The sequence below is a fragment of the Saccoglossus kowalevskii genome, chromosome 1 (assembly GCF_978046115.1).
Source record: "Saccoglossus kowalevskii chromosome 1, keSacKowa6.1, whole genome shotgun sequence".
Taxonomy (NCBI): Eukaryota; Metazoa; Hemichordata; class Enteropneusta; family Harrimaniidae; genus Saccoglossus; species Saccoglossus kowalevskii.
Genome location: NC_140641.1, coordinates 32,320,849 through 32,348,648, shown reverse-complemented (window position 1 = coordinate 32,348,648; position 27,800 = coordinate 32,320,849). Strand labels below are relative to the sequence as shown.

General features: G+C 35.4%; 2 protein-coding genes across 2 annotated transcripts; both read left to right on the top strand.

Moving 5' to 3' along the window:
- The first annotated feature begins 1,596 nt into the window (after positions 1-1,596).
- Positions 1,597-11,971, top strand: LOC144355700 (uncharacterized). Its single transcript, XM_085500897.1, has 6 exons — positions 1,597-2,334; positions 3,566-5,258; positions 8,031-8,325; positions 9,276-9,357; positions 9,635-9,877; positions 9,982-11,971. Exons 1-6 carry the CDS (start codon positions 1,668-1,670, stop codon positions 10,131-10,133), a joined length of 3,132 nt encoding a protein of 1,043 aa, XP_085357023.1. The 5' UTR covers positions 1,597-1,667; the 3' UTR covers positions 10,134-11,971.
- Positions 11,972-17,382: 5,411 nt separating this feature from the next.
- On the top strand, positions 17,383-26,483 carry LOC100377525 (uncharacterized). The gene is made up of 6 exons (XM_085500896.1): positions 17,383-18,206; positions 19,487-21,179; positions 22,283-22,577; positions 24,443-24,524; positions 24,817-25,059; positions 25,153-26,483. Exons 1-6 carry the CDS (start codon positions 17,540-17,542, stop codon positions 25,302-25,304), a joined length of 3,132 nt encoding a protein of 1,043 aa, XP_085357022.1. The 5' UTR covers positions 17,383-17,539; the 3' UTR covers positions 25,305-26,483.
- Positions 26,484-27,800: the final 1,317 nt, after the last annotated feature.

Genomic DNA, 27,800 nt, shown 5'->3' with positions numbered 1-27,800 from the left:
TGGAACAATAAATAATATAAAATATAAAATATAAAATAAACAACAACAATTAAAACAGTTGTTAACACTTCCCTGTCAAATTAATGGTTCATGCTTATTCAAATCAGACATAACAGGCAGCAAGACGCTGAATTGTTACGGATATCGAGTTACGAACACCGAGCTATGAAAACATCGAGTTACAAAAATGACCACGCTTAAATTTTAAAAAACACTCCCACTTTTGAGAAACCATGTTCAAACTGTTACTCGGTGATCGATTAACAGTTAACAGACGTTCGAGTTACGGGCGACATGAATTTATGTTTTTGTTGAACGTCCACGTTTAGTAACTCAAACTTTTAATAACGAACTTCGACTTACGGGCGTCATAGATTTTTTATTTTGTTTAACGTTTTATGTTTTCCGTAATTCGAACAGTTAATTAAAATTGAAATACGAGTGACTAAATTTGAACGTTAAACAAAACGACAAATCTATGTTGCTGGTAATTCGTAAATAAAGTGGGCATGGTTTCAAAAGTATGGGCGTGGTTATTTTTGTAACTTAATGCTTTCGAAACTCGATGTCCGTAACTCGAACAATTCTGAGCATCTCCCTAAAACCATGGTTACTCATACTCAATAAGTTTTTTTTTTCTTGCAATTTTTGTAACAAAATTGTCATTCTTGTGTGATTTGGCTGAATCTGCTAATTTAAAATGATTTTTTTGTACCGCTACCTCCATAAACTAATTATAATAATAATATAGAATGAAGTATACATGCTTGCTCTCAAAAATTCCAGTAATATATCTAGGCAAAACTAGAAGAAAAATACTGGCCAGCGTTTTGAAAATATTGAGCTAGCATATCAGATTAATGCACTACTAGTATCTAACAACATATATTGGAAAGCATATTTCCAACATCTGGTTCTAATGATCAACAACCTGAGTATAAATGTCTTCATTTTATGTCTAGCAAGTGTTTACGCATATCGTGAAAATTCAAGTTGTATCATCAATTTCGAAAAAACTTTCCGTCATAAAACTGCCTGGACCTCGCTTAAAATTATGTTCCCCGCAACTGAAAAGTGAATCTAATTTGTTTCACGTAGAAGTATTAAACCAAGTCGGTGTGTATACTACTGTTTTCTGTGCCTAGATTGGTAAGTGTTTATAGACAGCTGTGCGAAATATCCGCGTTGTTCATCCCGACATAGAAAGGAAGTTCTCATGATGGTCTCATGCCAGCAATTAGCCTATCAACTTGAAATCTTATGGTTGTTGTTAACCAACGGGTTTTCTTTCACCATGTTTTGTCTGAAACGCGATGTATGAGGGCGTACTCCAAATACCGGTACGTCAGCTGTTAGACTTGTGTGTGCAGGTTTGTTTACCCAAACGCTAACAATGTCGTCTATGGAGATCTAATTTGTGGTATGAGACCTGTAATGACTTCACAACAACAACCACGCACGACATTGTGGGAAATGTTGACCCGGAAATAGCTTTTGTAATTGTAACAATGAGTCAAAAGTTATCAAAGACTGGCGAGTCGTTTACTATGCCGAGGTTTGAATGAAGGTCAATCAACGACTCGAGGTACGGAAACAACGGTTTGTCGAACGTGCGTAAACACGCATTTGTTTCGCTTTTAATAGCACAGTCGTCGTGTTCTCGCCTTATGCATACGACTGCCAATAAAACCACCATGGACGTCGATAAGGCAGCAGTCGGAGTGGATCAATACCGACAGTTATGTTTTGAAATCGCCGAGTCAATGGTAACATCAGAGGTACGCGATGACCTTCAGCGTGCGAAAACATTCGTGAAAGGTGACATTGGAGATGTGAGATACAGGAAAATCAAGACGCCATACGAACTACTGGACGCCCTGGAAGAAGTCAAACTAATACGCGAGGGCGACGTAGAATACCTAAGAGTATTGATGGATGCAATTGAACGCAATGACCTAGAACTCGAAGTTAAACGCTACATGGAAACATCCGACGTGATGAGAAAGAAATCAGCTTGGCCATCACTCCGGGAAGGACTCTTTATCGGTCGGGAGGTTACAATAAACAAGATTATCCATTCAATCAACAGTGGACCCCATATCAAGATGGTGTGCGTGAGTGGATTTCCCGGAATGGGTAAAACACGACTTTCGAGGGAGGTGTGTCTCAGGATAGGTCTTCAAAGACCGAATCCTTTCAATACGTATTTTGTAGAACTCAGGGGTTTGATGCATATTGAAAGCATATTTTTTGCAATCGCCAGTAAACTTGGACTAAACACAAAGGATTACGATCCACACGTATTATACAATTACATACGGGAGTATGAACAAGGTAAGAAAGGATACTTCAATATGACAAAAAATTAAAAATAAGTAAAATGCGCAAAAATGAAATATTAATAACGCTATACTGTTAGTAAATTTGTAGCCACATCGTATGCTTCGTAGAATGTGTTAGTTTGTTGACAAAAATGCGCCCTCTAGCGATGAGTGTGTAGATGCGATTTTATACGACACCCCTAGTTGATAATTGTAATGGTAAACAATTACCAATCAGTGACACTATTATTTAGTAAAATGACTTCGTGTCATATTCAGAACACTTCCTATTTGTTATTGTGATCACCATGATAAACAATAAAATGGTTGGTATAGCAACAAATCATGAAGTATTGGAAGTGAAGCTGACCTACATTTGATAGGAGTAAGGTCGTAGTGTCTAATTGTCGTAATCACTCACTTGCAATCAGGCCAAGTGCATGTGTGAATTTCAATGTTTGGATTGCTTACACTATTTTTTGAGGCAGCTTTTAAATTCATGTTCGGGATTATGTTGCCCTTGCGATTCTTACAGGTGTCAATGAGAGGATTACTGTAGATCATACAAAGTGTGAATGTGACCACGTGACTAAAGACCAAGCAATTTAAAAAAGGACCCTTAACCATTTCGCTGACGGTTTCCACGTTAACCATTTACCAAAAAAATAAAATAAAAAATGATTATACATTACGCATTACTGTAAAATTGTCACTGGCATTTACTATTACCATTACTATTTCACTAATCCCGATATTGCAGTTTTAGATTCACGAATTTGTCAGTGAAACAATGAGTTCTTTTGTTATTTCACAGGTTCACCTGTCACTTAAAGCGCGGTGTTCGTCGCGCAGCGCGTGTTCGAATTTCATGTAAATAAACAATGTATTTTACACGCGTTGTATACGTCGCTATGAGTCCCATATCGAACAGAACAAAAATAGCAACAATAAAAGTCAATGAATAATCGATGCATTTACATGGCCCATACACTGTACTGTTTATATTTATCTCACTGTCTCTTTGCAAACCCACATCTTGCATATCATGTCATTCATATATTATTTGAATAATGTCCAATCTGGGAATGAATATTTTGTATATTTTAATTACACACATAAGCTAAATAAAAAAAATAATATTAATAAAAACACAAACATATATTCCCAACAACTTGACTGCACACTATCGGCGATTCTATTTTTGCTGTTTATTTTTTTTACCAACATATCATTTGTATCTACAGGTCCAGCAGTGATTGTTCTTGATAGCGTTGACAGACCACTGGCGCCGGGATCTCCAAGTGCACCGAACATATGTCTCGAACCTTTCCTAGAAATGTTGGACACATTTAATAGAATCGAAAATCCGCTTGTGAAATTTATAATTACAACTAGATCCAATCTAAGTCACACCGAAATGAAGTCATGTGACGCAGTACAAATTGTAACGTTAGAGGAAGATGACCTCACGTCAGATGAAGCGATTCAAATCATCAGATATCATGCCGGCCGTGTTGAAATCGATGACGACGACGCCCACAAACTTGCAAGGAGTTGCGGCAAGTGCCCTTTAGCTCTTAAAGTTATTGCTCGTCGACTTCAGGATCCGGAACTAGGAATATCCGTCAGTGAGATGGTTCAAGCATTATCAGAACGATTTGGCAAACTTAGCAAAACAATGAAAACTCTTTGTCATTTCGGTCTAGCTCGAGATGAAAGAATTGATATTTGCCTCATGGATACATTTGATCAATTACCAGAACCAGAGAAAAAAAATATAACCATGCTCTCTGTGATCCCGGGAACATTTACTATAGAAGCAGCTAAGGCAATTCTAGGTCACAGAAAAAAACAGCTCTTTGATACGAAATGTGAGCTCCGCAATTTGAAGAGTAGAAATTTACTAGAGTCTGATGATATTCGGGAAGGGGTTGATCCCAAATATCTGAGGAGCAATCTCCACCTTCTGTTACGAACGTTCATACACGAAATAAAAGCAGAACAACAGAAGGAGGTACGTGATTGGTGTGAACAGGCCAAGAAGAGGTTTGTCCGTTATTATATGGACGAAATGGGGGACATCTCCAAACGGTTTGATGAGGATCACACAGATGCAATGCGTCAAAAAGAGAACGACCGCGTGAATTTCTTGTATCTCATTGAGCTGTTAAAACAGCGTAGTGGAGTTGAAGAAGATGTTCAAAATGTAAGGGGTATGGAGAGGGTATTACGCCTCCTCGTATCAGCCAAGGAGCGCCGGTCTTACTACAGAAAAAGGGCTGATGCATCAAAGCAAGAAGGCAACACAAGAATGTACGCCGAAATGAGGTGCCGTGAAGTTGTGCAACTTGTTCAAATGGGGCACAAAGTCACAACGTTGATGCCAGCTTTGAATGAAGCCCGTGATATATTGGAGCATCTGCCTGACATTGAGAGCTCGAATGTTCAAATTAGTCTTGCAACATGTTACCAATGTAAAGGTGATGTTTACTATGAAAGGATGCACTATTCAAAAGCGGAAAAGTGGATGTTAAAAGCTCTAAAACTAAGACAAACGTACTTGGGAAATCACTATAGCACAATTAACTCACTGGCTTCCCTAGCTGCTACAAACCTAGGGCTAGCCTTCAAAGATATAGAAGAAGTTCTACCCACTGGAGAAGTCACGCAGAAGTGTGAGTTTCTGTCAAGCAAAGTGTACAGGGCGCTGGGATTTGCCGAACAAGCATTGTCGATTGCTGGAACAAAGAAGCATCTCGATGTACCAGATATCATTTTGAACATGGCTTCTGGCTATCTGTATCTCGAAAAACACAGTAAAGCAATAGAACTCTATGAAGAAGCTTTGAAATTAGAACGAGAATTACAGACTGGTGGTTTTGAGGCTACCCAAGTTTTACTGAAGAATATCGCTATGTGTCACTTTGAAATGAAAAGGTAACGATTGCAAATTATTTTATAGCAGTATTCGTTTGTGGACGTGCTAAGATTTGAATCACATATACACATATTAGGTAAATCTAGACCGCATGGTTATTGAAGTTTTGTAGTATTTCATTGAACTATTACTACTACTGTACTGCCAAAACAACCTTTTTCATTTTATGATATATCACATGCTTTTATAGCATTTTATAGCAGTATTTGTTTGTTGAAGTGCTGCGATTTTAATCACATTTGCTTATATTAGGTAAATCTAGACCGCATGGGTATTGACGTATTTATTATTTAATTTCATTGAACGATTATCATATGATTATCATATCATATGAGTGATTGCCCGTCGGCGTCCATCGTCCGTCGTCCGCCGTCCGTGTCAACTTTTTACTTTTTCGATTTCTTCTTGGAAACTACAAGTCTGAATGCTTTGATACTTGGTGTATATGTATGTACCTTGGGAAGACCTCTCTTAGATTTGTTAATTTTATGATGATATCTGCAATTCTCTAATTTTGTGATATTTTCGACTTCTTGTTAAAAACCGCAAGTCCGATTGTTTTGATATTACATATATTGGTACTACATGTGGACCTCTTTCAAATTTGTTCATTTCATTATGATATCTTCAATTCTCTAATTTTGGTGAATATTTTTGTCATTTTTGGAAAAAAGTGATAATTTTGCGTTCTTGTTAAAAACACTAGGGTTCTCTCAGATTTGTTCATTTCGTGATGATATCTTCCATTCTCTAATTTTGGTAAATATTTTTTCATTTTTGGTAAAAGGTGATATTATATATATATAGGTACTACAGGTATATCTCTCTCAGATTTGTTCATTTGGTGATGATATCTTTAATTATCTAATTTTAATGATTATTTTTGTCATTTTTGGTAAAAAGTGATTCTTGTTGAAAACAGCAAGTCCGATTGCTGTGATACTATATATATTGTTCATTTTCTAATGATATCTTCAGTTCTTTAATTGAAATATGCATTGCTAAAAGCGGAGCTATCTCAGCCGACAGGCTGCTTGTTAAGATTCTTTTATAGACAATTTACTCAAATAAACTTCGAACCACATCAACATAATAATAAATAATAATAATAACTTTATTTAATTAAGCGCAACAATTCCAACATATGAAGATCAAAGGCGCTGATACAATAAACAATCAGTCAAGTATTAAAAGCACATTTAAATAAGTGCGTTTTCAGTCTTGATTTAAAAATGTCTACTGAAGGACTAGAACGAACAGACAGAGGTAATTCATTAAAAAGTTTAGGACCTAAATTTTCAAAAGCACGGTCTTTGTATAACACCTTGGACTTTTTACTACACATCTGACGAGTTTTAATAAGAAACTTCGATTCAGATCTTAAACTACGACTCGGTACATAAAATTCGATTAATTCACATAGATAATTTGGGGCAAAACCATACAAAGATTTATACACTAGTAAAAGTAATTTGAAATTGATTCTTTGTACAACTGGTAACCAATGAAGTTTAATAAACATGTCTGTAATGTGGTCATATTTTCGAGCACGAGTGACAAGGCGGGCTGCTGCATTTTGTACACGAATAAGAGGTTTTATCTTAGTTACAGGGAGACCAGACAATAATGAATTACATCTGTCTAAGCGAGAAGATATGAAAGCATGTACCAACTTTTCAGTATCAGATTGGGATAATGATTTACGAATACGATTAATATTTCTTAGATGGGAATATCCAGATCTACAAATAGTGGAAATGTGTGTTTCCATAGATAGCTGCGAATCAAACAAGACACCTAAGTTTCTAGCACTTGACGAAGCACTAACCAATTCTTCACCAATTGCGATACTAAACAAAGGATACGAGTCTTGTGAGAATCTCCGAGACGACATGCACACAAATTCAGTTTTCGACACATTCAAAAGTAGGAAATTACAAGACATCCAATCGCTAGCATCTTGAATACATGTCTGAAGTATCACCCGGGCGAACATGGTATGGAAGTGTAAGGGTATCCTTTCCCCTCGGAGACTGTATTGTTACTGATTCACTACTAATTTATTTTGGAATAACAAATAAATTTGTATGGTATACAATTATTAGCTGTTTATTTAGAAATAGTGGAAGCACCGAATAAACTAAACTATCAAGTACGAGTGTTACGTGCGTGCCCGACCAAAAGTTGCTGAACTGACCTCGTTTATGTTATTCGTTTTAATCTAGAATTATGTAAAAATAATATCCTTAATTTGGTCACGTTTCTCTGGAATTAAATTGTATTTAATCAAATGCAATTGTATGGTATATTCATCGATCGGTTTTAACATGTTAATTTATTGTATTATGTATCACGTAACTAAGAATGCAGGTATATAGGGATATAGGATATAGTGTTACGCTTACAAAAATCTTTAAATCTGACATTATTTTCTTGGTGTTTGTTTAAAATTTGATTATATTATTATTCGAATGTGGTGATTCTGAACTAACAGCCATTGTAGTATATCGTCATGATATGGTTCTACGCATGCGCATCATGGCAGAAAACCCCACAAAAGCAACACAGTAAAGTAATGACAGAAATGCGTTTTTTGTCATGCAAATCCGAAATTTGATTGTCACGAGATCTCGTCAGCAGCCTCATATTGAATGAAGTACAGTTCAAGATTGGGAGATTGGCACGTTAATCAATTAATTATGCAGGGTGTGATAAAGCACAGCTAACAATTATGTATCAGTAATATACTTTTACCATATTTTGCATTTCAGGTATGACGATGCTATAATTTATGCAAAGAGGGCTATGCATAATAGAAAGCAATTATTGGGGACACATCCTAATACTGCCCGTAGCATTTTCTTTGTTGGGAACATTTACTTAAACATGAAAAAATACGATGTAGCAAGAACGCACATGGTTGAGGCTCTTAACATGGAGGAGTGCTTAGTAAAATCTGGTAAATCTTTAAGTGCAGATTGGGTTAACTTGAAGACCTCACTTCCTAATGTGTGTCTCGTTTTAGGGAGAAATAGAGAGAGAAGCGAGTATTTTCGAAGATTTCAAGTAAGTACATTTAATGTTGGTTCATTTGTGTAAGCAGTGCTTTTCGCGTGTTATTTATGGAAATATAACTTCGGTTAAGGTAGAGCTATTGTCTCATGGCACCATCAAATTCTTTTGTGTGTTACAGTATTGTATTTTGAGAAACTTGTCCTATTTTCTTTCATAAATCGCCATTTTAAAAATAATTCCTTAGAACACAATGTAAAAAAAATTGTATTTTTTGATACTTTTTAAATCCCAGGTTTTTAAAATAAAACAAGACAACAAAAAGTATCACATCATTCACACTATAATTTAGAGATATGGCATAATATCTTTGCCATCGGAACCTGTTGTGAAAGCTTTTTAATACTCACAAAATGGCCACTACCCACTAAATATACAACCATCTTTTTCTCGAAAACTATGCTGCACCTTTTCATATTGCCCGGGAGTACAATTTATTGCAAATGGTATTGGTATTTGCATTTCTGAGAATTATGGAGAAAGTTGGTCATAAATCTCATGACAATATTCATTGATGTAATAATGTCCTAATAATTTTCAAAAATTGTTATTTTCATAGAACACAATGTTAAAGAAAAATTACAGCTTTTAGCACTTTTAAAACCAAGATTTCTGAACTAATTCAGAATAATAGGTATTGCCCCATCATTAACAATATATTATTTGTTCACCCTATGTTGCAGCCTACAATTTGAAATATAGCATAATATCTCTTGCATCGAAACCTATGGCAAAAACGTTATAATACTGACAAAATGGACACTATGTATATTTTAATATAATCCATAATTTTCTTGAAAAAAATCAGGCTGGTGACCCAGACTTTTTTAATGAGATATACTTATAAAGCCCTGTCATATACCTGTCATACAACACATGCTGAAGGTGTTGTATTAATGATTAAAGTACAATTCATTTCGTAATTTCATTATAATTTCATCTAGGAAATCGAAAAAATGAAAGATGAAAATTTGCCACCAGTTGAAGAAAAAAATAGCAGTGATGAAAAATTCTCAAATTCGGATGGTAAGTGTTATAATGAGATCCGTGACATTGTACGTTTTCACTGATTTTATGTCAAAATGCAGTATATCCTCCCAATAACAGTGCATAGATGGCAGACGGGATGACGTTGTCAGAACGTTATTTATTGTGACTTATTGGACAGCAGAGTTTACAATTTACCGTCTCAGGCTCTAAAACAAATCACTGGGAACATGTAGAAAATTTGAATGCTAGTTCGATACAGAGTTTGAGCAGATTGTAAATAATTGTGACTTGATATTTGTGTTTTTCTTCCAAGACGAAGAACAATCAACTGAATCAATCGAAGGTAGTAATTATAGCGAACAATCGAAAAACGCGAAAAGTTCTTCCGAGGTGCAATTAGTAAACAAACAGCGTGATGAAGAGTTACCTCATGGCGAAGACAGCCTAAGGAAGGAAGTAGTGAAGTCTTTGCTACGGAACCCATCTCAATCCTCAACTGAAACATCGGATGAAGAAATCATATTTGAAGATGAACACGAAGAACCTTTACTGCCAAGTAAGTAACCGGAGTACAATCACAGTCTCAGAAACGACTTTAAACAAATTTTATTTGCTATTATTGACCCCTATACACCGAATCTGATTTTTTTTTTACTGTAGGACCACACACGAGATCTCGTCTTTTGTTGTCGAGAATAATTTGTTGCCAGAGACTGTGTAGCTGCTGTAGATATCTGACTCGAAGACCTAGAAGTTTCAAGAAAGATGATTTCGATAATTGGTTTCCCATTGAGCCTATGGATACCGATTGATGACGTCACAATCACTTCATCTATACGTTAACTTCTCGTGTATTTAGGTGCTAGTTTTGCGTATTAAACGTCAAATGGACATGCATTTTCCACAGAATAATACGCATAACATAACCTTATAAATTATTCACCGATCAATTTTGACGATTGTTGACTACTTACTTTTACGAAAGCACGCAAATCGATAACAAGGACTTTCACCGTCCCAAATTTGTAAATTGTTTATATTAAAATTGCACCACATCCAATTATAAATTAATATATCCTTTAAATGTTTACAACAGTTTTCCCTTTTCCCCAAAAATTAGGTATATACCCAAGAAATTGCCAAATAAAACATAATATATAGATACATAATGTTTACATATGTGTTATAATATTGAAATAAATAAACGGCAAGTTTTTAAATAAGTTCCCTGGAAATTTAAACCAATTAACAATAACAAAATAGGAATTGGAATTGAATAGGAATTAACGAATAAAGTTCACACCACTACAGGTTTACTTGTTGTTCATATACCTTAAAATACAGGTCTATGATAGTTTCAACGACCATAATAACAATACATGGCCTATATAAAACCGCATGTGGATAATTTAAACGTATTAACAGGGAAAACGAGCTAAAATGTTTGTGATTCAGACATTTTCTACACGCCGTGACGTTACTCAGCATGCTACTGTAACAACCTATACACCATCTGAAAGCTTAGATATATGCGAACGCGGAAGTGCATAAGCCGCACGAATGTTTGTTTTAGGGATTTCCTGTCGGCTAATTTTACTATTGTGCCTTCTTAACCATCACGGCTATCGAAGACACCGCTTTTTACACATTAAATTGTGCGAATGACCTGTGAATTGCGCAGGACCTTCGCGGCGACGTCACGTGGACTAGACGATCGCCGTCACGGTTTATTTTTATCCGCACTTAATTTAGCTACGACAAAATAACTACAGACACGCTTCTGACAATCCGTTGGTTCCGTCGCTTACACACTTTGATTTGTGCAACATTCGAAGTTTTTTTCTGTGGGTTCTTTGTACAGATGTGTGCGCGTTACGTTTTGGTAAATTTGGTCAATCATCTCGTTCGTATGATACCCATATCTGTTGTATGCGTGGCGTGACGACCAGTGCCATGTAAGGACGTTCACGGGCATTCGCCTTTTTAGGTAAAAGTGAAAAAAGTATCACGTTTTCGTTTGAAAAGTAATACATAATTGTTAATTTAGTGTAGTTTTTATCATTTTGTTGGGAGTGAAAGTGTCTGAAAACACGCAGAAATGGAATATTTTGGAATTATTACCGTAGAAATTCATGTTAAAGCCATTGCTGGAGCAAATATAATTATAGAATGATTACCACGTGATCCACGTAAAGGTATTCAGTTCTTTGTCGTCAGTCGTCAATCGGTCGTCTTGGTTCGTCGTCGTTGTACAGCCAACTCAGATCGTGTTAGTTCATTTCCACATATTTTACTGCATCTATCGATTGATGTGTCCTACTAATAAATGACATACGTTATAACTAGACTGAATTGAATTCTCTAACACCAACTGAGTACAGTTCATACTGGTACAAAAGTTTACAACTGTGTTACAATTCAAAGAATATATTATTTGATGTTAGAAGAGTTAGCACGGAAGCTACATGTAGACATGTAGAAAATTGCCGATTAAGGAGCAAATCTACTCGTTCTTTTCCCTGAAACCGAATAGGTGGCATTGACATATTTAATCTTTGGCATTGTTGTTCAAATAATAAATCTTTTTTTTTCAATAAATCGATAAATTAATGTCTATTGTGTCATTAAATTACCGGTACGTAATATTAAATCAATGTGTTTGCGTATTGAAATACTGGTACGTGCTATTATATTTCATGTCAATGTGTATTAAAATATTGGTACGTACAAATAAATAAATGTGCATGCGTTTGGAAATAATGGTATGTAATATTAAATCAATGCGCATTGAATTACTGGTACGTACTATTAAATCAATGTGTTTGCGTATTGAAATGCTGGTACGTACTAGTAAATTAACGTGCACGCGTATTAAATGAATCAATCAATCAACTAGGCCCGTATATCAAGTCAATAATAAAACATCGTCGCAAACCACGCCCTCTTTCGGCAACTGATGGTTTTGAGTGGGCGGAAAATATACTCTGGCGGGCGAGAATGTAATAAAAAGAAAACGCGCTCATTCACAAAGCATGATTATAGACAATTGAACAGTGGTACATCATTTCGGTTTCTCTGTCATTCAACTCTACTCCTTCCAATTTCAACATACATGATACATTTATAACTAGTATACTGCGCATTTGTTTAGATAACATGACTTGGAAATAGATAACATGTGAATATTCTACAGATAAAATTCAAATTTGAATCAGTAACTAGTAGAATGGTTAACTAATGGTGTACTTCTGAAATGGTTGCTCCCAAATCAATATCTGACTAAAGGGCGCCATCAATGGTGGTCATATCCTGACGGTAATCGGAAATATATTGTAAATAATTATCGACGGCTTTGTAGTTGAGCGATAAATTCAGTTTTCAATCAAAAGCATTGGCGTTTTAGTATGTTTTGATGAAATTGAGCGCATAACACACGAGAATATCGTTTTTGTTTGTTAAAAACACTCAGTGGGTAACAAATGTTTCGATATTCAGTTGTGTTTTATAATATGACATTGAACTTAATTGGGGAGTATTTCAAGACATCAATAAATATTCTAATCACTCACCTAAACATTATTTTTAATAATATCTTTGACTCTGATAATTTTTCACATGATTTGGCTAGAGCAATTGTTGTACCCATTCACAAGAAATGAGATTCAGACGACCTAGGAAACTACAGGCCGATTTCGTTACTCAATGTTTTGGGAAAATTTTTACTTTCATCTTAAATAAACGGCTTTATTTCTGGGCAGAGGCCCTTCGAAATGTAGGCGAGGCACAGGCGGGATTTAAACGTGGTTATTCCACTTTTGACAATGTGTTTGTTTTTCAATCTATTGTCCAGAAATTTCTAACAAAAAAACGGGGTAAATTCTACTGTGCCTTAAGTTTGTAAACTTTTCGAAGGCATTCGACAGAGTAGAGAGACAAAGACTTTGGTATACCTTATTAAAAGGGGGAATAAGTGGTAAAATTTTGACAAGTAGGTATTATAATGTTATAATATATTATAAGTCATGTGTGAGGACCGTTGGTGGTTTTACAGATTATTTTGAGTGCTCAATTGGTGTTCGCTAAGACTGTATGCTGAGCCCTTTCTTATTCTCCCTTTTTATCAACGAGTTGGTAACTGAACTGGAAACAACGGAACAACATGGGATTCAACTTTCCCCGCATGATACGGAATTATTTTGCTTATTATTCGCGGATGATGTAACAATGTTCTCTGATTCAATAGTAGGGTTGCAACGTTTATTTAATAAACTGAATTTATATTGCGAAAAGTGAAAAATGGTAGTAAGCATAGAAAAGACAAAGGTTATAGATTTTAAAAATGGCGGTCATCTATTCAATTATGAGAAGTTGTACTATGGGGGCCAGCCCATAGAAGTAGTGTCATACTACAAATATCTAGGTATTGTGTTTTCCTGCAGGTTGCAGTGGTCTTCGGCAACTAACGTTTTGGCCCAACAAGCGAAAGAAAACTGTATTGCCATCTCAAAAAATACAAGTAAAATAGATCCCCTGCCCTATAAAACTTTTTTCAAAATTTTCGATTTAATGATCTTGCCAATATTAACATACGCGGCAGAGATATGGGGTTTTAGAAAATATGACACTTTAGAACGAGTCCAGTATTATGCATATTATTATTATGCAGACGATTTCTAGGCGGTTCAAACAGAGCTCCGAATAATAGTGTTTTGGTGAATGTGGGAGATATAATCCCATTTACTTTTATACAGCAAAGCGGTGTGTGAAATACTGGGCGAAATTGGTCAATATGCCACCTTCCAGGTATCCACGCAAATGTTACAATATGTTGTATAACATAGAAGAGTCAGGGTTGAGATCAAAGAATACATGGGTAGCTGAAGTAAAAAACTTATTTCTGATTAGTTATTTCTATGTAACTTAGATGAAACGTGGCATGCCCAGGAGGTTAAAAATATCAATATATTTATGGATGTTTTTTGCGAACGATTCAAATATTTCTTGCATTGTGAATGGGTTGGGGTCATATGTACAATGAATAAATTAGAAAATTACAGAGAATTCAAAACTACAATTACACCCGAGCATTATATATTTTCAGTTAATATCTTTAAACATAGAAGCTATTTATCAAGATTCCGTTGCTCAGCCCATTGTTTGCCTATTGAAGCTAACCGAGAAAAAACGGAAAGAGATCAAAAGGTTTGTGCTCTCTGTGACTTGAACCAAATGAATGAATATCATTTTCTTTTAGTCTGTACATTTTTTTTTTTACAAATCTCAGAGACAAGTACTTACCGTATTTCTTTTATAACCCACCTACTTTTAATAAGTTCATTGACTTAATGAAATCAGAAGATAAAAATATTTTGATGCGGCTTGCAGCTTTTGTATTTCAAGCCCTAAATTTAAGGAGCGAAATTACAGAATTGTTGTAATATTATTATGATGATTGTAAATGTACATGTATATTATTATTTTGTTTTCAAATAAGCAACCTGTACAACTTTTTTGGACTATGGCCTTGACTAAGTGAATAAAGACTCACTATAAAAAATGAACTTACATGACAGATTAGATTGAAAAAATAGAAAAAATATCCCTGAAAAAAGCGAGAAATAAGAAAAATGGAATGAAAAAAACCAACCAACACTACACTATTTCTTATGTTAGGCATTTTCATTTTTTTATTATCGAAAACTCAACACAACTGTGACCTATTGCGTAACAAACTAATTAGCACAACCAGAAATTGATTAAAAGTTGTTATCCAAATGAAACATGAAACCATCAAAAGTTGCCTTGTAAACAGCCATTTAATTCATAGAAACGAGTAAACCTGTATACCTGTATGTACGAAACCTATGAATTTAATTTAAGAAAAGGAAACTGCATCTATATTTATATAAATACAGAGAACAGAGAACATTGTCTTGGAACACTAAATGTGTCAATTGCCTCACTCTCTGTGATGATTTTAATGGTAAACCTCACTTTAAATAAGCCACTCCAGCCACATGGCGCCCGACGAGAAGATGGATAGTCAAGAAAAACATTGACTGAAGCATTGCAAAGGACTGAACAGCTATCATGGTTTTACATCACAACCCCCAAAGAACACAATATGCAAAGCAAGGAATATCTACAAACATATTGAACAAAAAGACATTGCAAGAACACTCCCTTCCCCCAAAGACAGACATATAAATACTAAATTTCTATGATCTTTAAGTAATCCACAGTAGAACGAGATGTTTATTTTAATATTGGATGCAACCATTATTATATGGGGGTCCACGGGTCATAACTTAATGGGAGTTAACACCTATGATTTAGAAAATGCCTTGATCAATAAGAGTCTAAGTTACATGGCAACATTATTATGATTTTTCAGTGGACCAATAAATGCATTTGACAGGGTAATATAAAAACTCTATTACGACAGCAATTAAAACAGCTTGTAACACTTCCTGTCAAATTAATGGTTCATGCTTATTCAAATCAGACATAACAGGCAAATTCTATAACGTCTTGCGAGGCTCAAACTTCTATTCAATTAGAACATTCCAGAATAAAGATGACTCCGCACAAATGCTAGAGGGCGCTAAAGCCAAACATTTGGCATTATTTATAATATTAAAACCCCTAAAACGAGACACTGAATCGTTACGGATATCGAGTTACGAACACCGAGTTACGAAAACATATATTAAAAAAAAACACGCCCACTTTTGAGAAACCATGTCCAAATTGTTACTCGATGATCGATTAACAGTTAACAGACGTTCGAGTTACGGGCGACATCATGAATTTCTGTTTTTGTTGAACGTCCACGTTTAGTAACTCAAAGTTTTATTAACGAACTTCGAGTTACAGGCGTCATAGATTTTTTTATTTTGTTTAACGTTTTATGTTTCCCGTAATTCGAGCAGTTAATTAAAATTAAAATTAAATACGAGTGACTAAATTTGAACGTTATTATTATTATTTCTCCTCATATATCCAATAATGCAATATGAAGATGACACCATTGTTTAGCTGTGTTTCTTTTAATAACTACTCGTGCATCCGTTCCTGTGATCTTAAAATGATTTGATTTATTAAAACGCTTACATTGTTTCTTTGAGCTACGATTCCCAACATTATATATCCACCATTTTTTATTATTGTTCATTATTGTTCACTCAAACCATGTTTTTTTTTCTTGCAATTTTTGTAACAAAATTGTCATTTTTGCGTGATTTGGCTAAATCTGCTAATTTAAAATGATTTTTTTTGTACCGCTACCTCCATAAAGCATACAAGTATACAAACGCTCACAACAAATCCAGTAATATATCTAAGCAAAACTACGAGAAAAATACTGGCCAGCGTTTTGAAAATAACGAGATTGCATATCAGATTAATGCACTACTAGTATCTAATAACAGATATTGGAAAGCATATTACCAACATCTGGTTCTCATGATCAACAACCTGAGTATAAATGTCTTCATTTTATATCTAGCAAGTGTTAACGCATATCGTGAAAATGCAAGTTGTATCATCAATTTCGAAAAAACTTTCCGTCATAAAACTGCCTGGACCTCGCTTAAAATTATGTTCCCCGCAACTGAAAAGTGAATCTAATTTGTTTCACGTAGAAGTATTAAACCAAGTCGGTGTGTATACTACTGTTTTCTGTGCCTAGATTGGTAAGTGTTTATAGACAGCTGTGCGAAATATCCGCGTTGTTCATCCCGACATGGAAAGGAAGTTCTCATGATGGTCTCATGCCAGCAATTAGCCTATCAACTTGAAATCTTATGGTTGTTGTTAACCAACGGGTTTTCTTTCACCATATTTTGTCTGAAACGCGATGTATGAGGGCGTACTCCAAATACCGGTACGTCAGCTGTTAGACTTGTGTGTGCAGGTCTGTTTACCCAAACGCTAACAATGTCGTCTATGGAGATCTAATTGGTGGTATGAGACCTGTAATGACTTCACAACAACAACCACGCACGGCATTGTGGGAAATGTTGACCCGGAAATAGCTTTTGTAATTGTAACAATGAGTCAAAGGTTATCAAAGACTGGCGAGTCGTTTACTACTGGTATGCCGAGGTTTGAATGAAGGTCAATCAACGACTCGAGGTACGGAAACAACGGTTTGTCGAACGTGCGTAAACACGCATTTTTTTCGCTTTTAATAGCACAGTCGTCGTGTTCTCGCCTTATGCATACGACTGCCAATAAAACCACCATGGACGTCGATAAGGCAGCAGTCGGAGTGGATCAATACCGACAGTTATGTTTTGAAATCGCCGAGTCGATGGTAACATCAGAGGTACGCGATGACCTTCAGCGTGCGAAAACATTCGTGAAAGGTGACATTGGAGATGTGAGATACAGGAAAATCAAGACGTCATACGAACTACTGGACGCCCTGGAAGAAGTCAAACTAATACGCGAGGGCGACGTAGAATACCTAAGAGTATTGATGGATGCAATTGAACGCAATGACCTAGAACTCGAAGTTAAACGCTACATGGAAACATCCGACGTGATGAGAAAGAAATCAGCTTGGCCATCACTCCGGGAAGGACTCTTTATCGGTCGGGAGGTTACAATAAACAAGATTATCAAGTCAATCAACAGTGGACCCCATATCAAGATGGTGTGCGTGAGTGGATTTCCCGGAATGGGTAAAACACGACTTTCGAGGGAGGTGTGTCTCAGGATAGGTCTTCAAAGACCGAATCCTTTCAATACGTATTTTGTAGAACTCAGGGGTTTGATGCATATTGAAAGCATATTTTTTGCAATCGCCAGTAAACTTGGACTAAACACAAAGGATTACGATCCACACGTATTATACAATTACATACGGGAGTATGAACAAGGTAAGAAAGGACACTCCAATATGACAAAAAATGAAAAATAAGTAAAATGCGCAAAAATGAAATATTAATAACGCTATACTGTTAGTAAATTTGTAGCCACATCGTATGCTTCGTAGAATGTGTTAGTTTGTTGACAAAAATGCGCCCTCTAGCGATGAGTGTGTAGATGCGATTTTATACGACACCCCTAGTTGATAAGTGTAATGGTAAACAATTACCAATCAGTGACACTATTATTTAGTAAAATGACTTCGTGTCATATTCAGAACACTTCCTATTTGTTATTGTGATCACCGTGATAAACAATAAAATGGTTGGTATAGCAACAAATCATGAAGTATTGGAAGTGAAGCTGACCTACATTTGATAGGAGCAAGGTCGTAGTGTATAATTGTCGTAATCACTCACTTGCAATCAGGCCAAGTGCATGTGTGAATTTCAATGTTTGGATTGCTTACACTATTTTTTGAGGCAGCTTTTAAATTCAAGTTCGGGATTATGTTGCCCTTGCGATTCTTACAGGTGTCAATGAGAGGATTACTGTAGATCATACAAAGTGTGAATGTAACCACGTGACTAAAGACCAAGCAATTTAAAAAAGGACCCTTAACCATTTCGCTGACGGTTTCCACGTTAACCATTTACCAAAAAATAAAATAAAAATTACATTACGCATTACTGTAAAATTGTCACTGGCATTTACTATTACCATTACTATTTCACTAATCCGATATTGCGGTTTTAGATTCACGAATTTGTCAGTGAAACAATGAGTTCTTTTGTTATTTAACAGGTTCACCTGTCACTTAAAGTGCGGTGTTCGTCGCGCAGCGCGTGTTCGAATTTCATGTAAATAAACAATGTATTTTACACGCGTTGTATACGTCGCTATGAGTCCCATATCGAACAGGACGCGGCGCGACGACTGTCGCCCTTTAATACAATTTAGCAGATTTCGAATATCAGTAAAAATAGCAACAATACAAGCCAATGAATAATCGATGCATTTACATGGCCCATACACTGTACTGTTTATATTTATCTCACTGTCTCTTTGCAAACCCACATCTTGCATATCATGTCATTCATATATTATTTGAATAATGTCCAATCTGGGAATGAATATTTTGTATATTTTAATTACACACATAAGCTAAATAAAAAAATAAATAATATTAATAAAAACACAAACATATATTCCCAACAACTTGACTGCACACTATCGGCGATTCTATTTTTGCTGTTTATTTTTTTTACCAACATATCATTTGTATCTACAGGTCCAGCAGTGATTGTTCTTGATAGCGTTGACAGACCACTGGCGCCGGGATCTCCAAGTGCACCGAACATATGTCTCGAACCTTTCCTAGAAATGTTGGACACATTTAATAGAATCGAAAATCCGCTTGTGAAATTTATAATTACAACTAGATCCAATCTAAGTCACACCGAAATGAAGTCATGTGACGCAGTACAAATTGTAACGTTAGAGGAAGATGACCTCACGTCAGATGAAGCGATTCAAATCATCAGATATCATGCCGGCCGTGTTAAAATCGATGACGACGACGCCCACAAACTTGCAAGGAGTTGCGGCAAGTGCCCTTTAGCTCTTAAAGTTATTGCTCGTCGACTTCAGGATCCGGAACTAGGAATATCCGTCAGTGAGATGGTTCAAGCATTATCAGAACGATTTGGCAAACTTAGCAAAACAATGAAAACTCTTTGTCATTTCGGTCTAGCTCGAGATGAAAGAATTGATATTTGCCTCATGGATACATTTGATCAATTACCAGAACCAGAGAAAAAAAATATAACCATGCTCTCTGTGATCCCGGGAACATTTACTATAGAAGCAGCTAAGGCAATTCTGGGTCACAGAAAAAAACAGCTCTTTGATACGAAATGTGAGCTCCGCAATTTGAAGAGTAGAAATTTACTAGAGTCTGATGATATTCGGGAAGGGGTTGATCCCAAGTATTTGAGGAGCAATCTCCACCTTCTGTTGCGAACGTTCATACACGAAATAAAAGCAGAGCAACAGAAGGAGGTACGTGATTGGTGTGAACAGGCCAAGAAGAGGTTTGTCCGTTATTATATGGACGAAATGGGGGACATCTCCAAACGGTTTGATGAGGATCACACAGATGCAATGCGTCAAAAAGAGGACGACCGCGTGAACTTCTTGTATCTCATCGAACTGTTAAAACAGCGTAGTGGAGTTGAAGAAGATGTTCAAGATGTAAGGGGTATGGAGAGGGTATTACGCCTTCTCGTATCAGCCAAGGAGCGCCGGTCTTACTACAGAAAAAGGGCTGATGCATCAAAGCAAGAAGGCAACACAAGAATGTACGCCGAAATGAGGTGCCGTGAAGTTGTGCAACTTGTTCAAATGGGGCACAAAGTCACAACGTTGATGCCAGCCTTAAATGAAGTCCGTTACATGTTGGAGCACCTGCCCGACATTGAGAGCTCGAATGTTCAAATTAGTCTTGCAACATGTTACCAATGTAAAGGTGATGTTTATTATGAAAGGATGCACTATGCAAAAGCGGAAAAGTGGATGTTAAAAGCTCTAAAACTAAGACAAACGTACTTGGGAAATCACTATAGCACTATTAACTCGCTGGCTTCCCTGGCTGCTACTAACCTAGGGCTAGCCTTCAAAGATATAGAAGAAGTTCTACCCACTGGAGAAGTCACACAGAGCTGTGAGTTTTTGCCAAGCAAAGTGTACAGGGCGCTGGGATTTGCCGAACAAGCATTGTCGATTGCTGGAACAAAGAAGCATCTCGATGTACCAGATATTATTTTGAACATGGCTTCTGGCTGGCTGTATCTCCAAAAACACAATAAAGCAATAAAACTCTACGAAGAAGCTTTGAAATTAGAACGAGATTTACAGACTGGTGGTTTTGAGGCTACCCAAGTTTTACTGAAGAATATCGCTATGTGTCACTTTGAAATGCTAAGGTAACGATTGCAAATTATTTTATAGCAGTATTCGTTTGTTGACGTGCTGAGATTTGAATCACATATACACATATTAGGTAAATCTAGACCGCATGGTTATTGAAGTTTTGTAGTATTTCATTGAACTATTACTACTACTGTACTGCCAAAACAACCTTTTTCATTTTATGATATATCACATGCTTTTTCCTCTCAACGCAGTTATTTAAATATGTTGGAAAATACACATTCACATTGCCTTGTTAGAATTCTTCTATAGACAATTTACCCGAATAAACTTGGAACCACATCAACATGGTATGGAAGTGTAAGGGTGTCCTTCCTCCTCGGAGACTGTATTGTTACTACTTCACTATTAATTTAATTTTGAAATAACAAATACATTTGTATGGTATACAATTAGAAATAGCGGAAGCAACGAATAAACTGTACGAGTGTTACGTCAAAAAAGTTCACGGTATTTGCCGTGTGCGTGCCCGACCAAACATCACTAAACTTGCCTCGTTTACGTTATTCTGATATGCGTCTTTGCATCTAGTATTATATAAATACTATAATATCTTTTTGCACTTAAATGCAATTGTATGGTATAAATATTTTCTACTCGAGCCTGAGTAAGAACGCAGTAGTATATCTTGAATATATATTATCATTGGCCAATCGTATCGGTTTTAACATGTTAATTTATTGTATTATGTATCACGTCACTAAGAATGCACGTGTTACGCTTTTAAAAACAAAAATCCTTAAATCTGACATTATTTTCTTGGTGTTTGTTTAAAATTTAATTATATATTTATTAAAATGTGGTGATTCTGAACGAACAGCCATTGTAGTATATAGCCATGATATGGTTCTATGCATGCGCATCATGGCAGAAAACCCCACTACACAGTAAGTAATGACAGAAATGCGTTCTTTGTCATCATGTAATTCCGAAATTTGATTGTCACGAGATCTCGTCAGCAGCTAGAAACCTCATATTGAAGTACAGTTCAAAATTGGGAGATTGGCACGTTAATCAATTAATCATGCAGGGTGAGATAAAGCACAGCTAACAAATATGTATCAGTAATATACTTTCAACATATTTTGCATTTCAGGTATGACGATGCTATATTTTATGCAGAGAGGGCTATGCATAATAGAAAGCAATTATTGGGGACACATCCTAATACTGCCCGTAGCATTTTCTTTGTTGGGAACATTTACTTCAACATGAAAAAATACGATGTAGCAAGAACGCACATGGTCGAGGCTCTTAACATGGAGGAGTGCTTAGTAAAATCTGGTAAATCTTTAAGTGCAGATTGGGTTAACTTGAAGACCTTACTTCCTAAAGTGTGTCTCGTTTTGGGCAGAAATAGAGAGAGGAACGATTATTTTCGAAGATTTCAAGTAAGTATATTTAATGTTGGTTCATGTGTAAGCAGTGCTTTTCGCGTATTATCAGTCCCCGTTCAAGCGAAGCCTGAATGGGGAGTACTAGATTTACTTTCTTTCTCATTTTCAAGTTATCTCTCACATTTTCTCAGAAACTCTGCAGCAGATGTCAATGAAACTTGGCAGGTTGATGAACAAGTCTGTGTTACATATGCACGTAATTTTTTTTCCAGATCTGAAAATCCTAAGTGGGTCTTTTTCAAGATTTTCAGAATAATTGATTCTGTTAAATTCAGATTCAGATTCATGAAGTCCTGATTTCTGATTCACAAGTTTTACCTAATGTATTCGAACCTAACTAAATGAAACTCAGAAACAGAAACTCAGTTTGCACTATATGTCAAAAATACAGAGCTGTCACTAAGAAACCAAAAACACTTTGTGTTACATAAAATATTCACAAAAATTATGAAATTACAGCATGCCTTATATTCATGAATTTAAAATTATTATTACATATTATGTACTGTTTAAAATAATAAAAACTTTTTTTTTTGAAAAACATAATTTTTTTTCCAGATCTGAAAATGAGTGAGTGAAAGTGAGTCTTTTTCAAGATTTGCATCCAAAATTCCCTCTCCCTACTCATAATAAATGATTAGCTTAGATTGTAATGCTATTGTTTTAGTGATGTCATGACCTTGATCTGAATCAGTGACAGATGGGTCGTAACATTACCAATCTCAGTGGAAAATGTTGAGGGGTGTCAGGGCTACATTTTGATGGGAATTATAGTGGTGATAATAAAAAAAAAACCAGGTCATGGTAATATTAAATTAATATTAAAGAATTGAAGTTGTTATTAAAAGTACATCAAGGTTTACTCAGATTTATGAATGCAGTTTCTTGAGCATTTATGAGACATAGTTTGGTTGCACTTGTGTGCTCTGAGATTTTGGACAGGGTACAATGAAAGTTTTCAGTTATCAGATTAAGGGAAATCACTTTATGAGGAGTTGCACCCACATAGAGTACACATTAATTCAATTGTTTGCAAATGTTCCATGTATTATTTTAACATGAGTATTTTATAATTAAATAACGGGGACTGTGACATTTATGTCTTGTTTATAGAAATATAACTTCGGTTAAGGTAGAGCTATTGTCTCATGGCACCATCAAATTCTTTTGTGTGTTACAGTATTGTATTTTGAGAAAATTGTCCTATTTTTGACACTTTTTAAATCCCAGGTTTTTAAAATAAAACAAGACAATAAAAAGTACCCCATTATTCACAGTATGATTTTGAGATATGTCATAGTACTAGTATCTTTGCCATCGGAACCTGTTAATACTCACAAAATACCCAGTAATATACAACCATCTTTGTCAGGAAAATTAGGCTGCAGCTTTTTATATTGCCCGGGAGTTATTGCAAAATATTTGGTATTGGTATTTGCATTTCTGTGAATTTTGGAGAAAGTTGGTCATAAATCTCATGACAATATTCATTGATGTAATAATGTCCTAATAAAATTACAGCTTTTAGCACTTTTAAAACCCAGATTTCTGAAATAATTCAGAATAATTGCCCCGTCATTAACAATATAGTATTTGTTCACCCTATGTTGCAGCCTATAGCATAATATCTCTTGCATCGAAACCTATGGCAAAAGCGTTATATTGACAAAATAGCCACTATGTGTATTTTAATATAATCCATCATTTTCTTTAAAAAAATCAGGCTGGTGACCCAAACTTTTTTAATGAGATATACTTATAAAGCCCTGTCATATACCAGTCATACAACACATGCTGAAGGTGTTGTATTAATGATTAAAGTACAATTCATTTCGTAATTTCATTATAATTTCATCTAGGAAATCGAAAAAATGAAGGATGAAAATCTGCCACCAGATGAAGAGAGAATTAGCAGTGATGAAAAATTCTCAAATTCGGATGGTAAGTGTTATAATAAGATCCGTGACATTGTACGTTTTCACTGATTTTATGTCAAAATGCAGTATATCCTCCCAATAACAGTGCATAGATGGCAGACGGGATGACATTGTCAGAACGTTATTTATTGTGACGTATTGGACCGCCAGTAATAAGACAGCAGAGTTTACAATTTACCGTCTCAGGCTCTAAAACAAATCACTGGGAACATGTAGAAAATTTGAATGCTAGTTCGATACAGAGTTTGAGCAGATTGTAAATAATTGTGACTTGATATTTGTGTTTTTCTTCCAAGACGAAGAACAATCAACTGAATCAATCGAAGGTAGTAATTATAGCGAAGAATCGAAAAACGCGACAAGTTTTTCCGAGGTGAAATTTGAAAACGAACAGCGTGATGAAGAGTTACCTAATGGCGAAGACAGGCTAAGGAAGGAAGTAGTGAAGTCTCTGCTACGGAACCCATCTCAATCCTCAACTGAAACATCGAATGAAGAAATCATATTTGAAGATGAACACGAAGAACCTTTACTGCCAAGTAAGTAACCGGAGTACAATCACAGTCTCAGAAACTTTAAACAAATTTCTTTGCCATTCATCTATATAGCGAATCTGATTTTTTTTACTCTAGGACCACACACGAGATCTCGTCTTTCGTTGTCGAGAATAATTTGTTGCCAGAGACTGTGTAGCTGCTGTAGATATCTGACTCGAAGACCTAGAAGTTTCAAGAAAGATGATTTCGATAATTGGTTTCCCATTGAGCCTATGGATACCGATTGATGACGTCACAATCACTTCATCTATACGTTAACTTCTCGTGTATTTAGGTGCTAGTTTTGCGTATTAAACGTCAAATGGACATGCATTTTCCACAGAATAATAATAACCTTAGAAATTATTCACCGATCAATTTTGACGATTGTTGACTACTTACTTTTACGAAAGCACGAGAATCGATCGCAGTGACTTTCACCGTCCCAAATTTGAAATGATCACGAAAATATGACTTGTTATATTAAAATTGCATCGCATCCAATTATAGATTAATATATCATTTAAATGTTTACAACAGTTTTCGTTTTTCCCAAAAATAATTAAGTATATACCCAAGAAAATGCCAAATAAAACATAATATATACATACATAATGTTTACATATATGTTATTTTTTAAATAAATAAACGGCAAGTTTTCAAATAAGTTCCCTGGAAGATTAAAAAAAAATCACACACAAAATATCATCGTGGGCATAAACAATACTGTTGATACTACAGATGGAGCTGTATGACGGATCTATTGTAAAGACATGATAATAACAAAGTTGAATAGGAATTAACGAATAAACTTCACACCGCTATAGGTCTACTTGTTGTTTATAACGTGACGCAATCCATATATAGATTCATAGACCTTAAAATACAGGTCTATGATAGTTTCAACGACCATAATAGCAATGCATGGCCTATATAAAACCGCATGTGGATAATTTAAACGTATTAACAGGGAAAACGAGCTAAATGTTTGTGATTCAGACATTTTCTACACGCCGTGACGTTACTGAGCATGCTACTGTAACAATCTATAAACCATCTGAAAGCTTAGATATAAGCGACTAGCATAAGCCGCACAAATGTTTGTTTTAGAGATTTACTGACGGCTAATTTTACTATTGCGCCATTTTGGCCATCACGGCTATCGAAAACGCCGCTTTTTACGCATTAAATTGTGGGGATGACCTGTGAATTGTGCAGGACTTTTATGGCGACGTGAACTGGTCCATGAGCCCCAGCCTTTAAAAGTAAAGGTGACCAGTTCTTTGTTGCCAGTCGTTAGTCGGTCGTCTTGGTTCTTCGTCGTTGTACAGCCACCTCAGATTAGTTAGTTAGTTCATTTCCACATATTTTACTGCATCTATCGATTGATGTGTGCTACTAATAAATCACGTACGTTATAACTACAATTACCGTGTGTCATCAGGTGAATTTAATTCCCCAACAATAACTGAGTACAGTTCATACTGGATGCTAGCAAGGAAGCTACTGGGAGACATGTAGAAAAATTACCGAAACAAATGTTCCCATTCCCCTGCTACCGAATAAGTGGCACTGGTATGGACATATTTAATCTTTGGCATCTACACAATCTTAATTTAATGTCCATGGTGTCCATCGAATTACTGGTACGTACTATTAAACCAATGTGTTTGCATATTGAAATGCTGGTACTTATTATTAAATCAGTGTCCATGCGTATTGAAATACTAGTACGTACTATTAAATTTATTGTGCATGTGTATTAAAATATGGTATGTACGAATAAATCAATGTACATGCGTTTGGAAATAATGATATGTACTATTAAATCAGTGCACATTGATTTACTGGTACGCACTATTAAATCAATGCACATTGATTTACTGGGACGTACTATTAAATCAATGTTCATGTGTTTTTAAATGCTGGTACGTACAAGTAAATCAATGTGCATACGCATTGAAATACTTGTACGTACTATTAAATCAATATGCATGCGAATTGAACTACTGGTACATACTATTATATCATTGTGCATGTGTATTGAAAAACTGTTACATAATGTTAAATCGATTTGCTTGCGCATTGAAATAATGGTACGTACTATTAAATCAATGTGTTTGCGTATTGAAATACTAGTACGTACTACTAAATCAATCTGTCAATGCACACTAGCATAGTATATATAATACTGTTTTAGTGTGCGGCGAATTGTTTAAGTTTCAGTAATAAATACGCATGTCTGGCAATATAGCGTCTATATTAATAACATGTAATTCATCGGTTTTATGTTTTTTCAGTGTTTTAGAAAAAGAAGGAAAGAAAAAAAAATCTCATGGAAAATCTAAAATTAAAAAGTAATGTTTTATGACAGTTTTAGAATAAAAAGAAACCCCCATTAATTTTTGGGAACAATTTGTTGGGTTACTGCGTTGTGATACAAATAAACGCATTATGATGAAAATATTTATTGTGTCATATTCAGTGTTTACTTGATTACAACGTAAACAGAATACTGTAAAACATGTTTAAATAGCTACATACCATTTTAGCGAATTTGACTCAATGTATCAATTAACTGAATCTTAATTTAGCTAAAGTGCCAACAATTTCATTGTGAGAATATACTCTATTTTAAATTAGCGACATCTTGAATTACCGAATTAAATTAATGAGATTAGCTAAAATAACATGCTAGCTAAAAAGACATGTATGTTGTTGAATGGATCACATCGTAACATAAC

Excerpts from the sequence above, each read along its gene's own strand:
- LOC100377525 (XM_085500896.1), top strand. The coding sequence starts at position 17,540 with ATGCATACGACTGCCAATAAAACCACCATGGACGTCGATAAGGCAGCA. Across the intron at positions 18,207-19,486 it reads CATACGGGAGTATGAACAAG|GTCCAGCAGTGATTGTTCTT; the intron begins GTAAGAAAGGAC and ends TTGTATCTACAG. Across the intron at positions 21,180-22,282 it reads TGTCACTTTGAAATGCTAAG|GTATGACGATGCTATATTTT; the intron begins GTAACGATTGCA and ends TTTGCATTTCAG.
- LOC144355700 (XM_085500897.1), top strand. The coding sequence starts at position 1,668 with ATGCATACGACTGCCAATAAAACCACCATGGACGTCGATAAGGCAGCA. Across the intron at positions 5,259-8,030 it reads TGTCACTTTGAAATGAAAAG|GTATGACGATGCTATAATTT; the intron begins GTAACGATTGCA and ends TTTGCATTTCAG. Across the intron at positions 8,326-9,275 it reads AGTATTTTCGAAGATTTCAA|GAAATCGAAAAAATGAAAGA; the intron begins GTAAGTACATTT and ends AATTTCATCTAG.